We start from the raw sequence: 16,138 nt of genomic DNA, 5'->3' as shown, positions 1-16,138 counted from the left end.
GATTTATTATGTTGCTTGATGCTGGACTAAGAAAGAACACTCAGTGTATTGCGTTCGGTAGTTTTCTCCTGGGTGTAGCCTTGGACAAACTCGTTTGCTTTATTTTTACCTGCTCTCCCTTGTCAATTGTTGTCTCTTTGTTTGATTATTTATTATTATATTTTTCTAATTTTCCCTTTTTTCTCAAGCCTGCATCGTTTCACACATTGCCATTTATACTTGGTAATGACACACATTATTTACTTTTTACTTTTGAATTCAAGTCAACTGCATTTTCAAAAATATTGGACTCTGGAATGTATTTGAGATGCTTCTATGTCTGGTCCGTGTTTGTGTGAATTTGGATGCTGTGTGTTGTGTGTGTGCGTGTGCGTTGGTTGGTGTCTATGTATGTGCGTGTGTCTTTGTGCAGTCCAATGTAAGCGTATGCATACACATGGGTGAGTATGTTTGACTTCTGCCTTCTGCTAGTGTTTTCTCCCTCCAGCAGCCAGACTCTTAGCTGTCTGGGGACCCGTACTGTACTCACCTCAGAGTCTGAGTTCTTAGTGACGAGGCCAGGCGTGCCTGGGGCCATATATACCCACCGCCACCACGGTTACACGAGCAGGCTGTCAATCCCTCCCCGGACGGAGCTGTTTAGCACAATCTTCCAGTAATCAGGCAGACCAGAGATAAAGGGTAGAGGATAAGGAGCACTTTTAAATGATTGTAAGAGCAGTAGGTGATTAGGGAGGCCTGAGACCTGGTGTGGAGATAGATTGGAGGCAGGACCCGGTCGGAAAGATGAAGCCAAAATAAAAAAATAAATAAAAAAAAATGGGTGAGATGGATTGAATTTTGCAATGAAAAGCGTGGGAAGTGTACCTTAGGGGCGCAGGTGAAGGGTGTTGGGGAACATTGATGGAAGTCCTGAAAAATAAGTAGAATAAAATAGTGATGCTAGCAGTTGCTGCAGTAGAGGCAATTCATTCACTTTTAGTTTGACCAAACTAATACTCATTATTACAATCTATTAATCCTGCATTTGATTCTGGTTCAAGAGGATGATTGTTTTGTAACGCACAATCTCAGTTTGATTGCGATCATTGTGAAGCCAGCTTGCCATGACTCATAAACTAACGCTAAATATTCTATACATTACTCAATCACTAATACTAAGTATTCTAATTACAAGTCATACAATAAAGCTACGTGTGCTGTAAACCTCTCATGCACTAACACTGAAGTGGTCAGCATACTTCAAAAGAAGTGGCATTATTCTCGGCTGTCCAAGACCAAAGAGGTCCTTGGCAGAAAAACTTGTTTTATACTCCATGCGGTTTCGGTTCGGTCACTGAATGTTCCATTAGTCAAGACCAGTGGGGTCTCCATGGCGACGGGGAAATCAGGTCAAAATAAATCACGCCAGCCCTGCGTTTCTAGCTAATCACACACAATGTTCCCATTGCCATCATCTGCAGAGATTTTGGCAAGTTTCAAAATCTTGGAGATGCTGGAAGTGCAGAAAGAAGGTCAGAGAGTCATGCATCGTGCTTTTATTTTCTCTGCAATCATTTTGTTGGCACGACCTCGCCAAAGTTATTTTGCCCGTGAAGTATACTGACCGCTTAAAACATCTATACACAACCCATCCACTAATACTGGGTGCTGGAGGCGGGGATCAGTACACACATAATTGGCAAACATATCCTCTGCCAGCAGTAGCGAAAAAGTTTGTGTAAAGGTTTGAAATCAAAACCTTCTGAAAGCTTCATCTTCTCAAACGAGTACATTTTCTTCAGTAGAATATCTCAGCCCCTTGCAGACTGCTGGATCCAAAATTACTCACAAATACTAAGTATTCTACACACCACTCATAATACTAAGTACTCCTATACTCCTATACTTATACTTGTACAATAAGTTTTCTGTACAGCTGCTTTTGCCTTCACTGTTTCTTCTTCTCTCTACCATTAGAACCTTTTTCTGTCTGCTCTGTTTTCATCTTTCTCTGTGACCTCAGTTTTTACCTTCCTCTGTCTACTTTGTTTTTATCTTTCTATGTCTACTCAGGTTTTATCTTTCCGTCCACACTGTTTTCATCTTTCTCTGTGCACTCTTCATTCGATCCGACCCCTTTTTTACATTTTAAGGCTTTCTCCGCCATCTGCATTCAGATCTCCGATAAACCAAACAAAATAAATCCCATCCTGCATCAACACAGCCATACACTATGTTACCGTACCTCCTGTTCCTCCTCTGCTTTACAACCCTCCTACTGCCACCACTGCATACTCCTTCCATCGCCCTGGCGCCTAAACCATGGGTTCCCCCCTCCTGTCTGTGACCGCCTCCCTGTCCCGGTGCTACTGCTACTGTGTGTTCTGCCGCTCAGTTTCGGGGACGCCTCCCTGTCCTCTGCCTCCACGCTGGAGCACATCCCCTCCTCGGCTGTGGGCCGTCCCCGGCCCCTGGTGCGCCAGCAGAGCCTCCAGCAGCCCCTCACCCACCAGCCCCCGCCGGGCCCCAACGACCCCCCTGCCACCTCCCAGAGCCTGGGCCAGCTCCACACGGGGCCCGGCGGCGGGGGACACCGCGGGGGGCCGCGGGGGGTCCGGGGGAGCCCGGCCGGAGCTTCCCGGTACAGAGGGGCCGGGGCGGGCCGATCCAGGTCCAACCCAGGCAGCTGGGACCATGTGATGGGGCAGATCCGCAACAGAGGTCTGGATGTCAAGTCCTTCCTGTGAGTCCGCCGTTGCCTTCTGTTCCACAGTTAGAATGACTAACATCTATCATTGACGTGCACGTGTTCGCAGACGTTATTAATGATTACATATCTTGTTAGTCTATGACTGCTACATTGTTTGCATGGTCTGCTTTTTGAGAGGGAGCCCTGGGTCGTTTCATATGCTGCACAATGAATTGAAAGCCTGCCTGCGTGCTCTTTGAACTGACTGTCTGCCCGTACGTTTGCGAACACAATCCCAACACATTGGTTTTATATTCTGTGTGTTATTAGTGTCGTATCAGCCTTTTAACCTTTATTTTGCAACCTCCAGTGGAATTCAGATATATCTAATTTAAGAGCAAGTCGGGGTTGGGCATCTTGCGCAAGGTATGGTGTGGATATTCGGGATCGAGACGAACCTTTTGCGTGAAGTCAAACAACCAAACCATATTAGTTTCCTGTACCTCATTTAAATGTAGATGTAATAATAAAGGCAAGTGAACAACAAATCGCGTTTTTGCACCCTATTAAATTGCACAACTGTTGCATTGAGTCGGATTCTCCACTAGAGGGATGATGCAGCTGCTTCCCAGTGACTAGAATTATGATGGGCAGAGTGAGCTATCACAAGCTTGCTGGAACTTATGTAACAGAAGACACAAGACGGAAAGAAATCCAGCGATTCTCAAATATGGTGCAAATATGCCCATGTGTTATGCAACAGACTGTCCTTGCACACGAGGGATGGCGTGCGTGGCATATAACACACACATATACACAACAGATTCTTCCATCCCACATGAAATAAAATAAGGTGAACGTGCCAAGGCGAAATCCGAATTTATAATTAATTTGATGCAAATGCGTTTGACAAATGCACCGAAGCTGCTGTTTGGCTGCGGAGATCCACGGCCCTCACAGACGGTTCACACCATGCACTCTCGCCAAGCACCTCACCATTTAAGGTCCTCTGTTGCCTTCTGCCCGACCATACACAGACATAACACCCCTTCCCCCTATACACTACGGCAACACCTTCCATCACCCCCCCCCCCCCCCCCCCCCTATCCAACGCCACCATCTCCTCCCCATTAATTGTATCCCCCAGCCAGTGACCTCCATCCCAGATGAATCATCAGTCAATAGAGGCTGGGTGGACAAGTAGGGCACGGAGAGGTGGCCGTGTGTGATGTCCCTGTCCCTGTGTATCTCCACACAGCTAAACTTCCCCGCCCATCAACCCGCCAGTATACATTTAAGTTTGTGTAGGGGGAGGGTGGCAGTGCAGTCGTAGTAATTAAGCGTTGAGGCGTTTAAACCAACACTAACTATTACCTGATGGATGCAGCTATCGCTCGTTTCCGTACACCGCCACCAAGGTGCTGTCCAATGACAGGCGGAGGCGTGCGTCCCGGGGGATGATCGATAGAGCTAGTGTAGGTGGTAATGATCATGCCACCCTTGGGTTGGAGTGCGCCCTGCGTTCCCGCCATCCATACTAATCTAGTCAGCCCTGATCAATGAGCACCAGAGTGGCACCTTCACCGGCTGTTGTCTACCTTTTCCACCTAATTGTACCAAAATAGTTATTCGAGTCTCACACACACACACAAAAAACCACACACACGAAGAAGTCAGCGTTTAGTTTTAAGCGTCAATAAACTGTTGCAGATCCAGACTGGAATTATCATGGAATCGAATGAAGGACACAGATGATTCAGGGACATTGCCAGCCTGAATACACTGTGTTGATATGAGTGTATTAATATGCAGATGTTTATTGGTTAAGGGTTTGCACTTCACAATTATTATTGTTATCATTGTCCCTTGTTTTGCCTTTATGGATAGGACGGTTGGTTGAACTAGAGAGGAGATGACATATTGCTTTGGACCACGGGTGGGAATCGAACCTAGGTCTCTATAAGCATATTGCATACATCTTAGCGGACTAGCAGGGAGGCTCCCCTGCTGCCCAGGCCTTTATAATTCATGGTGCAGCATACCTACCTACATTGAAATTATAATAAGACCAAAACCTTGCTTTAATCATAATTTATTTACTGGGAGCATTCCTTTCAAATTCCTATTTACATGGATTCTAATTACCCTTCACAGATATTTTGTCAGAAATAGAAAATTATCTATCATGTACTTTATTTTTCTCGCTGGCACAAACCCCAACTGAGAAACAGTGAACAGAGAAGATTGTGCATTACACACTATTTGTCTTCTGAATTTGATCCCGCCTAATCAATAAGGCCCCCACAGGGCGCTGGATTACAGAAACCTTAAGGGTCTAATAATAGTCATGAGAACTGACGCTTTACCGCATTGCTGTACACTGAGCCAATAGATTGTCATAGAAGTAAAAAATGTTGATGGAGTCTACAACCACAGTACTCCTCACAAGAACCTTTCATCCAGAAAACAGAAAACATGCTTTCATATATTACGCCTTTTTTAATTAAATTGACGGAATGAAATTAAATAACTTTATATGCCCTTACTACCTCTTCCCACTCTCTTTGTCTGTGCAACGCGTCTGTGTGTGTTTGTATGTATGTATGTTTGTGTGTTTGTTTGTGGGGATGGGTGTTTACGTCGTGCCCTCTGTACATGTGTCTGTCTACCATATGTTTATCTGGCGTACGTCTATGGACTGTGTTTCCCATGTATCTGTTTGTGTTGTGGGACCGCGTGCCCAGGGAGGGGAAGATGGTTGTTTTGTCTCTAGCGATTGGACTGGCTGAACAAGATGACTTTGCCAACCTCCCAGATCTACAGGAAGCACCGGCATGTCAAGAAAACCAAACCACACCAGAAAAGAGGTACTGGCCTGAGAGAGTACACGTAGGACCAGAGTCAATTATACCTAAAGAGAGAGATTAAGGAAAAGGGGAGACTTTAGATAGCAAAACATTTGGAGATTTCAGGGGTATACTTTTTCAACAGGGTTGCCAAAAAACAGACTGAAATACAATATACTTAAGCAACTGTGCCCATCAAATATTCAGCAAAGAGTTTGATTTTGGAATTGAGAGCCTCAAACTGGCTGTGTGCACGAGCACAACCCATCTGATCATTTGAACGAGGATAGCATTGTTTAGAAGCTATTAAACAAACTCCATACAAACTTGATTCTCATTGCATCCTAGAAAGTATAGCGTGTACTTTTTAGGAACCTTTTGTATTCAATCTGCGCCTTGGCTGAGACTACCAAAAACAAACGTATTTGACTGATGTTTGAGTTACCCTAATGTGTTGTGCTACAGTCTGTTTGTTCAAAGGGAACCTGCTTGATAATGCAACTTTTCACCTTTGATCTCCTTAACAAAAAGTCCATACATTTCTAAAGCATTAATCAAAATAAGATATCGTTGCAAAAGCTAAATAAAGTGGTTGTTTTGAGACCAGGCTGTAACCAAGTAGGGGTTTGTTCTTTACAAATCGACACTTTAATTTGTGATGCCACTGCAGTAGTCTACAACCGAGACCAAGTGTCAGTGCTAGAAGTGAAATGAAAAGGCAGTTGTTAAACTGCATTTTTGTGCTAAACTATCCTCCATCTTTCTTTGTGGTTCCAGTTTTTTGCAGCATTTTTTCATTTGCTTTCCATCGGCACATGGTCTACCAGCCGACTGCGAGGTGCTGTTATGTGCTCTCTCTTCATTTCTACGGAGCCATCTATAAATATAAACGGTTGCTTTTTATACTCTCTAAGTCATCAAGTCTCTACCCTCTTCATTAGTGGGCCTGGTGCCTGCTCCCCGCGGCTGGCGGGCCCATGGTTTCATCTGCCAGTCGTAGGCGGCGGAGCCGGGATGCTCACTCATTATTCGGGGAGGAGTAGTATGTGGCTTCCACACGTGGAACACTTTGTCTAAAAATATGCCCACCCTCTCATCAGCGGGAGTCAGTGCACCCACAACAACTGAGGCGAGCAAGCGCTCTCTCTGTCTGTATCTCTGTCTCTCACTCTCTCTCCCATCCCCTTCTCTCTCTCTCACTCTCTCTCTCTCACTCTCTCGCTGTCTCTCTCTGTCTCTCTTTCTCTCCCTCCCTCCCTCCCTTCCTCACTCTCTCGCTCGCTCTCGCTCTCTCTCTCTCTCTCTCTCTCTCTCTCTCTCTCTCTCTCTCTCTCTCTCTCTCTCTCTCTCTCTCTCTCTCTCCCTCTCATTCTTTCCCTCCCTTCCTCACTCTAGCTCTCTTTCACACTCTCTCTCGCTCTCTCTCACCCTCTCCTCTCTATCCCACCTCGCTCTCTCTGCTATGCCCTCTCATTGGTCAAAACGAAGTGGGGAAACACATCACTGAACTGACGAAGGCTGTCCTCTTATCATATGATGCCATTCTGGTCTTTGAATACTGGACATCCGGAAAATTGCATTGCGTTGATTGATGTCAGCCCCAACAACCAACAGTTTGGGTTTGCAAGAGAGGGGGTGGACAAAAGGGATGTCATGTCTGTACAAGGTCGTGGCTGGAGGTAGAAGTGTAAACTTGCGCGGTCCGGTGAACCAGAATTGTTTGGCTCTAAAGGCTGAGATTAAAGGGTGACACATTTCCCAGAGCAAACAACTTATTCTGTGAATCCCTTCCAGATTTAGGGATGCTACTTTAACTAGGTCAAATGTGAACTTAAAGCATGTGTAGAAAAAAAGAACTCGGTGCTCAGCGTGTGTGTGTGTGTGTGTGTGTGTGTGTGTGTGTGTGCGCACGACGTGTGTGCATGCAGGGTATGTAGGCAGACACCATTCTGAACCTGTTTATTTGTTTGCGCAGTGGTGATGATCGGTGCACAGCCTTGAGATCTCCGACGGTGCAGTTCGCCGGTCTTTGACTCTATCCCCGTGTCCCCCTCGTCTGCTCTCTCCTGAACCGTCTGGCAGTGCGGGCGCCTGTCAGAAATGACTCCCTTTAATCACAGCCAGCTGGTCACAAGCTGCTGGCCCCCGGGGTCGCGTCACACCCAAGGAGCCGTCCACTGTCCTTCCACAACTAATGGCAGCCCTCCATCATCATCATCATCATCTCTGTCCCTCTGTATTCTTCCCGGTCGCCCCCCCGGCCACTGTCACCATCGCTTGCCCCCCTGTGCCCGATCATGGCCGTCGGAGCCCAGTCGAGTGGGAAATATGGATCGGCAGCGTCTTCCGCCCACCCCATCTGAAAGATGGGGAGTGGTGGCACCTTCAAGGGAGAGTGGTTGGGAATGAGTGGGAGAGGTAAGACTCAGAGAGAGGTTTAGATTGACGGAGTTCAATCTAAGGTTTGGACAGACCGAGAGAGGTCAGACTGACCCAGAGAGATTCAGACTGGCCGAGAGATGTTCAGACTGACCAAGAGAGGTTTAGACTGACCAAGAGAGGTTTGACTAACCGAGAGAGGTTTGACTGATGGAAAGAGGTTTAGACAGACCGAGTTAGGGACCCTAACTCGGTCTGTCTAAACCTCTCCCCATCCGTCAAACCTCTCTCGGTTAGTCTACCCTAACTTAGGGTAGACCGACTAGAGAGGTTTGTACTGAACCAGAGAGGTTTAGATTGGCCGAGAGAGGTTTGGACAGACAGAGAGGTTTGGACTGATGAGAAAGGTTTAGACTGACGGTGAGAGGTTTAGACTGATGAGAGAGGTTTGGACAGACAGAGAGGTTAAGACTGGCCGAGAGGGGTTTGGACAGACGGAGAGAGGTTTAGACTGATGAGAGGTTTGAACTGAGACAGAGAGGTTTAGACTGGTTGAGAGAGAGTTTTTGACTGAACCAGCAAGAGGATAACATTGACTGAGAGAGAGAATAGACTGTCTGAGTGAAGTTTAGGCTGACGAGAAAGGTTAAGACTGACGGAGAGAGGTCAAGACTGACGGAGAGAGGTCAAGACTGACGGAGAGAGGTCTAGATTGATCCAGAGAGGTCTAGACTGACGGAGAGAGGTCTAGACTGACATGCTCTTGAGGCTAACCTGGCATTCTCTTACTTTTAATTTTATGCCGTTCTTTGCCCTCATCTTTTTTTAGTTACTGAAGTTCCTTTGTCTAATACCTATGTTTATTACAACCCTAGCCTGTAAATCAAAAAGCATTAAGAATGTAATTTAAGACAATGTTCTTTCAACATAGGAAAAGTTAAGATATCTTTTAAACACAATTTTAACCGTGAAACAGCTGTTCCTCTTATTTGGAGTGAAGGCCTTTCTCATTGGAGTTAAACACGCACTGTGTGCACTGTGAGTGCGTGAGAATGTCTGTGGCAGGCTTTCAAAAAGAGGACAGTGATGTGCACTGGGTTTTTAAGAGCTACTCATCAATACTTTATGAGTAGCACAAACTTGAGCAATAGTTTCTCTTTTTGAACCTCTTGTTCAGTCAGAAAATAATGAATAGAGTTTCATAACAATCCTTTAAGCCAGTTGTCTATGAGGTACGTGTATAAGGACAAGAAACAGAGCAGTACGCAAGCTGGTAATGGGGACCAACCATGAATAAATTGCAACAACCTTGGATCTGCAGTGTACTGGACATTTTATGAATATTATTCACACTCGTCAGTTATGGTCCGAACAAACCTGCATCTTTCTGTTTCATCTGCACTTCTCAGAGGAATCCATACCAATTAGAATATATCTTTCATGGAACTTTATATAAAAATCATGAGACGTTAAGGATATTGTCAAAATCCAGATTACCTGCGTTGCTTTCTGACGTTGTGCTATTCTGGTACAAGCACTCATGGATAAGTGTAATGGCTGAAGAGGTATCATCACTGTCTGGGGTTGCTGGGGGGAGAACTCTACAGAGCCTTCCCTTACTCTTCACACGTTACACATAATAACCTCGGTTCACATGGGGCTTCCCCATTGTCAATGGTTGGCTTTGCGAGATGAAGAAGTAATATATATATATATCCGTGGAGAACATCAGGGACACCATGCACACACACACACACACACACACACACACACACACACACACACACACACACACACACACACACACACACACACACACACACACACACACACACACACACACACACACGTTTTCTTGGCCTGGAGACTGTCTTTGTGACCACTCGGATGCATTCAGTCATCTTGAACTAGTGTCTACTTCACCAGGGATCAGGGGGGAGGTGGGGTCAAGGTTGATCCACTCATGGATCGCCGTAGAAGTTAGCCAGGCAATGCAGGAGCGGTTCAAAGGAACATGCTAGACTTTAAGTTGGACTGCCGTGGGAGTGCCGCTGGACGACACATCCCAAGCTTTGGACCATGTGGTCGTTTTCGCCGAATGCCCTCGTCGCTCAAAGATTGTGTGTGACTGCAAAACGAGCTGAAATCGTGTGGTCTGAGCCTGGCTTCATCCTCTGGGGTTGCTATGTGATTTGACTGATTACATTGTAGAAATTACATGTTGTTCGCCTGTACACATTCCGGATGTACTCCACGTCTTTGCGTCACGCCAAACGATTAAAAAAAAACCCACTAAAACCAAAACAAAGCCAGTCACTGTACCGTTCTAAATTCAGCCTCCATCTTCCAGCTGACAGGGGCCACCTCAACGCCGTGTGGCAATCACAGCGAGCCGGGGCTCCTAATGACGGCCCTGCTGCTCCCAGGGTGCGGCCAATAGCACAGGGGCAAAGATGATTGTAAGGAAACAGGGATGTAGGTCACCACAAACGAGCCATCTTTCCTATTTTTTTTTCCGAAACCGTCAGACCTCTTCCGACTGGAACTCATTCACCACCCTACCCCCCACGCCCCAGCTATACGGCTCTACGGCTGGGGCTGGGGACCTGGGAGCTGATTACCGGAAAAGCAGTCGATGAAAAGCAAAAAGGGACGTTGACCACTTGGCAGTGGGGGAAGGAGGAACGAAATAAATGTCCGCTGACGGATGATTTTGACACCTTGTTTTTGAAAAATACTTCATTTTGTATTGACCGGTTTTATCGATCTATGAAACAGGACATGCCGTGGCTTTGGCCCTCGCTCTCTGGCACTAAGTTGAGTGAGGCCATGAGTTAATGCAGAGAACTGGTGGAGTTTTGGTTTTCCAGTGAAAGGCGTCATATACGCGACGGGTCCATTTGCTGTATTAAGTTTCTGCGTCATGGGGTTGCGGGGGGACGAGGTACGGTTGAGTGTTTTGTCTCAGCGTTCGCCGAGTGCGGAGCGTGGTGACACAGAGACCCCGGTCTCGTCCATCAAACCGTGCGACTGGAGCGCATTGCCCCCCTTTCCTGGGGGCTGTGCATGGCCGTCAGGAGCCCTCATATGTTTATAGATGTACGCTTTCTTCCTCATCCCTTATGATCTCTGTACCCCTCCCTATGCCTTTTATCTCAACCCCATAATGGCATGCCATTCCCAAAGAAGCAACCCTCATATTCCCACCCTCACTCTCGTCTCTCGGCGTTTCCTCTTTCTTCTCCATTTCCATCTTGTCTCTGCTGCACCTGTGCTGAATTTCTACCGACTCGAAAAAAAAATGTCTCCATTGCAAATCGAAAAATGTTAAGATCTTTAATCCTACTTCCCCCCCCGCTGTATGAATGCAGGATATAACATACGACAACAACAACAGTGCCATTCTGATACGGCAATGACAGAGTATCAGAACGAAGAATTCACATGCAAGCGATCCAAACGCATCCATCATTGTTTGGCTGGTTGTCATGACACTGCATGGCATTCAATCAACCAAAACTGCATTTGGAGGAAAATGGAAGCCAAAATGAGGGAAGTAGTTTACTTGCTGGAGGGCAGGGGTGTGTGTGTGTGTGTGTGTGTGTGTGTGTGTGTGTGAGTGTGTGTGTGGGGGCTGGTAACCGACCCCCCTTTCCTTACGTTCCCCAGCCGTTGTGTCAGCCCCCTTCCTCTCCTCTATTACTCTATCTGTGGACTCATCTAATCTGGCCTCCCTTGGGGGGTGGGGGGGATGCTGACTGACGTGGTGATGGGATGATGTCAGAGCAGATGACTGTCAGCCGACCGTCAGGCTGAGATACATCTGCATCAGGAATATCTGGACCAGGAAATGAAATCCACACTGGTCGCTGAACAAACACGTGCAGAGACTGAATGTGGCACACACACCACATGAAACATTATCATATTAGACATGCACACTCCTCCCGCACACACACACACACAAAAACACACACATGCTCACTCACTCACTCACTCACTCACTCATTCAGTTGTATTCATGCATGCATGCATATGCATAAACACACTCACGCAGACAAACATTTGCCTTTTGCGTTTTTCTTTCACATAAACACCAAACAGATGGCTGTCCTTTGTGTCCAGGAAGGTCGTTCACCAACTGATCATGATCTAGCCTAGCCTAGCGTAGCATGTCACAGTGTCCTTCAGCTCCGCTGGCATGCTACAGCCTTGTCGCGTCGCCCACTGGCTACAAAAGGTGCCTCGTTTGGTGAGAAAAATAGGAATCTGTTCAACAATGAAATAGTCTCGAACATTTGTTAAAATGTTCACTCGATGCCTCTCAAATAGAGGCAGTGTTTGCCGATGGTTTTAGTTTGCAAGCTAGTGGACAGAGACAACTATCCTCTTATAAGTACTATACTAAAGAATGTTGTTTGTTGCTTTTCAAGTCATTGTTCAATTGTCTGTGTCATTTTAAGGTGCACAGGCAATTTTTAACCGCAAAAGCTCAACGGAAAAGTGGAGGGAGAGAATGCACAATTGTGTAATGGAGGGATTGCAGTGAGAGCATTGAGCGGCACCTGCCCTAGTCTGTTAGCTGCCGGTCATGTTCCGCCGTCTCTGATCCAGATAATAAATGTGACACTTTATTAGAAAAGGATCTGCCTCAAGCATTGTAAATTTGGACGGCGAAAGGACTGACTTAACATGCCTTAAATCTGTGAATTAAAAGAAAACCTAATAGCATTGTGAAAGCGTGTCTAGACTACAGCTGTGTGTGCTTGAGAGTAACACAGCATGGGAGTCGCCTTCTTTAACTGGCCTTTCATATGGAACCATTATGAAAGGGAGAATCTGGAAGCATTAATATCAGCATCACAAGATGACAAAATCTGTTTAGTGGGACAAACAGCAGTAGGCAGGATTGGTTTCTAAAGTTAGGCTGTATATGTTGTTGTTCCAAGCTCTGCAACCCCCTCCCCCCCTCATATTGCCTGTTTCCTGTTTGAGTCTTCATTTTGCTAATCCTGCTGCCTCTCTAGAAGTTACTCACATGATAAACACAGTACACCAGTGGCTAAATGATGTCACTTCCTCCCCTTTTCACATTTCCTAATCAATGCTGAGCCCAAGGACAAGGCAATCCCCCCCCCTCTCTCTCTCTCTCTCTCTCTCTCTCTCTCTCTCTCTCTCTCTCTCTCTCTCTCTCTCTCTCTCTCTCTCTCTCTCTCTCTCTCTCTCTCTCTCTCTCTCTCTCTCATACACTCTGTGACATAAAGAAGGGGAGGACAGGTTTGGGATGCCTCCTTGAGGATGTAACCAGCTCTCCTTTGTTCAATCAGTAAAACCCTGGTCAACATCTCTGCCCAGCATCCAGAGCACAGAGGTCATATGCACCGTCAAAGTGTGTGTGTGTGTGTGTGTGTGTGTGTGTGTCTGTGTCTGTGTCTGTGTGTGTATGTATTTCTGTGTGTGTTTATGCATTTACACATTATAACATAGCTCCATAGCCGATCCCCTCTGTTCCTCCTTGACCACTAAAGAAGATAACAATGAAAAAAATTAAATCATATCAAGTGTGGGTCTCCGTCGAGAGGCGGGAAAAAGTTTCCTCAGCAGCACTGCCTCGGGGGCATGGCCAGCTCATCACAAGTTGGCTTCTGTCTAAAGTTTGAGATGCCTTCCTTTCCTTCGAGGTGCCCCGGCTGGAGACCAGAGGGCTGTTGACTTTCAACAGCCCCACAGAGCTCGCTGCAGCGGCTCCTCACTCGCTCCTGGAGGAGAGGTTCCCCGGTGGCGTTCAGAAGCTAGTGTGGATCGTTTCAAAGCCTCCTCTCCCCACAACCCACACCCCCTTGAAAGTACCTTGATTCTTATCCCACCCCGGTTCTGCTGAATATTCCAGTTACCATGGTAACTCTAGCCCCCCTGTTAATAGATCATGATCATGGTAGCAGGCGTAACAAGTACAACCCTAAGCAGAACTGCTAATTTCTTCAGAGTAGTCATGGTTACGACAACCCCTGAGGACTAAGTGATGTAACCGTAAGAGTTGTGATTTAAAGAAGGGAGTCAGAAGTACAAAGGACAATAAGTCAGCTTTGCTTCTTTTTGCAGAAGAGCTCCCACCTCTATTACAGGGAAAACGGATGTGAGACATCTCTCATTTCATTTTTAATTGGGGATTGTCATTGTTATTTTGATATAGTGGTTGGCTTTTAGTGATGATTAGGGGTGTACGTGCAACCATTGGAGAATGTGATGGCCTTGTGTTTGTTGGCGCTGCACTGTTTTCTTCTTCTGTAGTACACCAGTGTGTGTGGGTTCCCAATCGACACCCCCTGATGGTGTTCATTGGGAGGGCAGCAGTTCTTCCTGTGTTGTCTCCAGCCTTGCAGAAGACTTTGTCAGCACACTGTCTTGCAAACATTTCCCTTCAGTGACTGGACTGGAATCAGGTAACTTGAGGACATTATCATAGCCCTCGGCAGGAAACCAGACTTTTTAACCCCCCCCCCCCCCCCCCCCCCCCCCCTCCCATCCTCCCCCCAACCCCTTCCCCAAGGAGCTACACCATATCAATGCATGTGTGCGGTGGTGAATGCAGATGTGCATGGTTTATGTTCAGAAATTGCATGGAGGGATGGTCTGAGGGATGTCCCCAGAGATGTCCTCATCGATACGTCTGTATGTTTATGTCTTGCTGCTCACGGCCACTTCTCTGCAACCTGACCCTCAACACGTCTGCATCACACACACTAGGTCTCTGTCTGAGCGGATCTCCATCACTAGAGCGAGGGGCGCAGCAACAGAACACACTCTATAACGTTCTGTGAAGCCGCTCCATGACAGCTTTGTGACACCCAAAGACAGACCATGACGGGACCATGCTCACTCTTGGATGGCTGGTGAAAGCTGTAATCTGTGTTTTGCATTTAAATGACTGTATTTCCTAACATCTGTCTTAGCCTGACAAGTCATACACATATTCATTATTTGATTACATATGGTAAAATGTGAGTTTCCATTGCCACTATTTGACTGTTAAGCGAATAATATTGCACTAGATTGCCTAACCTATATAGAGGGAATTGACAGATGGCACCGTGGGTCCAAAGAAAGATAAAGATGCGTTGTGGAGCAGCCAAGCAGTAAGTTGCTTATTTAAACATCCAGTGTGTGTGTCGGTCTATCTTTCTCTGCTGACGTGTACTTTATTCATCATTTATTTCCCTCCCTGCCTCTGTCTCTGCTGCCACTTCTCACAGCCGGCCACTGTCTGTCCATTTGATCTGGATGCGATAGGAGAGACAAAGGGGGTTACTTGCCCGTTTCTCATCTCTTTCCCATTCATTTATGTTTGAACATTTCTGCATGAAATTACAATGTGTTGTACTTTGTAATGTGTCGTAACATCAATTTAGCCGATGCCTTCCGACAAGATTGCAGGCGGAAATGTTTATGGCATAAGAAAATTAATGGCAGCCTAATTAGTGGTATTTATTCATATGTCGTTAATTTTTCATGGTGGCATAGTGCGATGCACTGCAGTTGTCAAACATAAATAATGGAGACAATCCGAGGCTTTGTTCATATATTGTTGAGGATTGCTCTAGATTTAGGGACTTTCTCACTTGTCTCTCGAGTTGATACAGTGAAGCAACATAAAGAAAACCAAACGATAACAGATTGTGGAGGCCATCTCTTTTTGTGTCCTTTGAAACATGCAGGCTCTCTGGTGCTCATTTTTTCCTTCTCCTCTGTCCATCGTTCTCCTTCTGCCTGCCCCTCTTCTGCCTGCCCATGTAATCCAATTGTGTGTCGCTCTGCCGAGCATGCCTCTTTAATACAAACCAGGGTCTGTCGTGTTTTTGTGTACAAGCTTTTATATCCTTTACTCTCTCTCTCTCTTTACTCTCTCCTTCTCTCTTTCCCCTTCTCTCTCCTCTTCCTCTTACAGACCTAAGACTTAAAGAGGGATATGGAGTCTCAATCTCACGTTAACTTCGGTCATTCAGCTCACTCAGATTATTGTTCTTGTTCCTCGGGAGTACGGACACAAGACAAGGCAGCCTCTGCTTCGCCCTCACCCTGTACCTCTGCATAGAGAGCCCCTCAAGAGTATCGCTCCCTTTCGGCTCATCTTTCGGCTCATCTTTCCACCTCCATTGTGTTTTTACAGCCCACCATAGTCAACTGTCCCCAGTTGACTATGACTGAGTCCACTATTCACTACATTCCAAATGTTTACCTCAAC

General features: G+C 46.3%; 1 protein-coding gene across 3 annotated transcripts in view; it reads left to right on the top strand.

Annotated features, from left to right (window-relative positions):
* Window positions 1-16,138, top strand: part of syt7b (synaptotagmin VIIb) — a 58,309-nt gene that overhangs the window by 36,057 nt on the left and 6,114 nt on the right. For all 3 annotated transcript variants that reach the window (XM_030377509.1, XM_030377507.1, XM_030377508.1), the window contains 2 exons: window positions 2,378-2,725; window positions 5,416-5,538. In XM_030377509.1, coding sequence (XP_030233369.1) covers window positions 2,378-2,725; window positions 5,416-5,538 — 471 coding nt within the window. The remainder of the gene's footprint in view (window positions 1-2,377; window positions 2,726-5,415; window positions 5,539-16,138) is intronic.

This window comes from Gadus morhua, chromosome 14, assembly GCF_902167405.1.
Source record: "Gadus morhua chromosome 14, gadMor3.0, whole genome shotgun sequence".
Taxonomy (NCBI): Eukaryota; Metazoa; Chordata; class Actinopteri; order Gadiformes; family Gadidae; genus Gadus; species Gadus morhua.
Note: the sequence above shows the minus strand (reverse complement) of the source record. Positions and strands in the feature narration are given on the sequence as shown.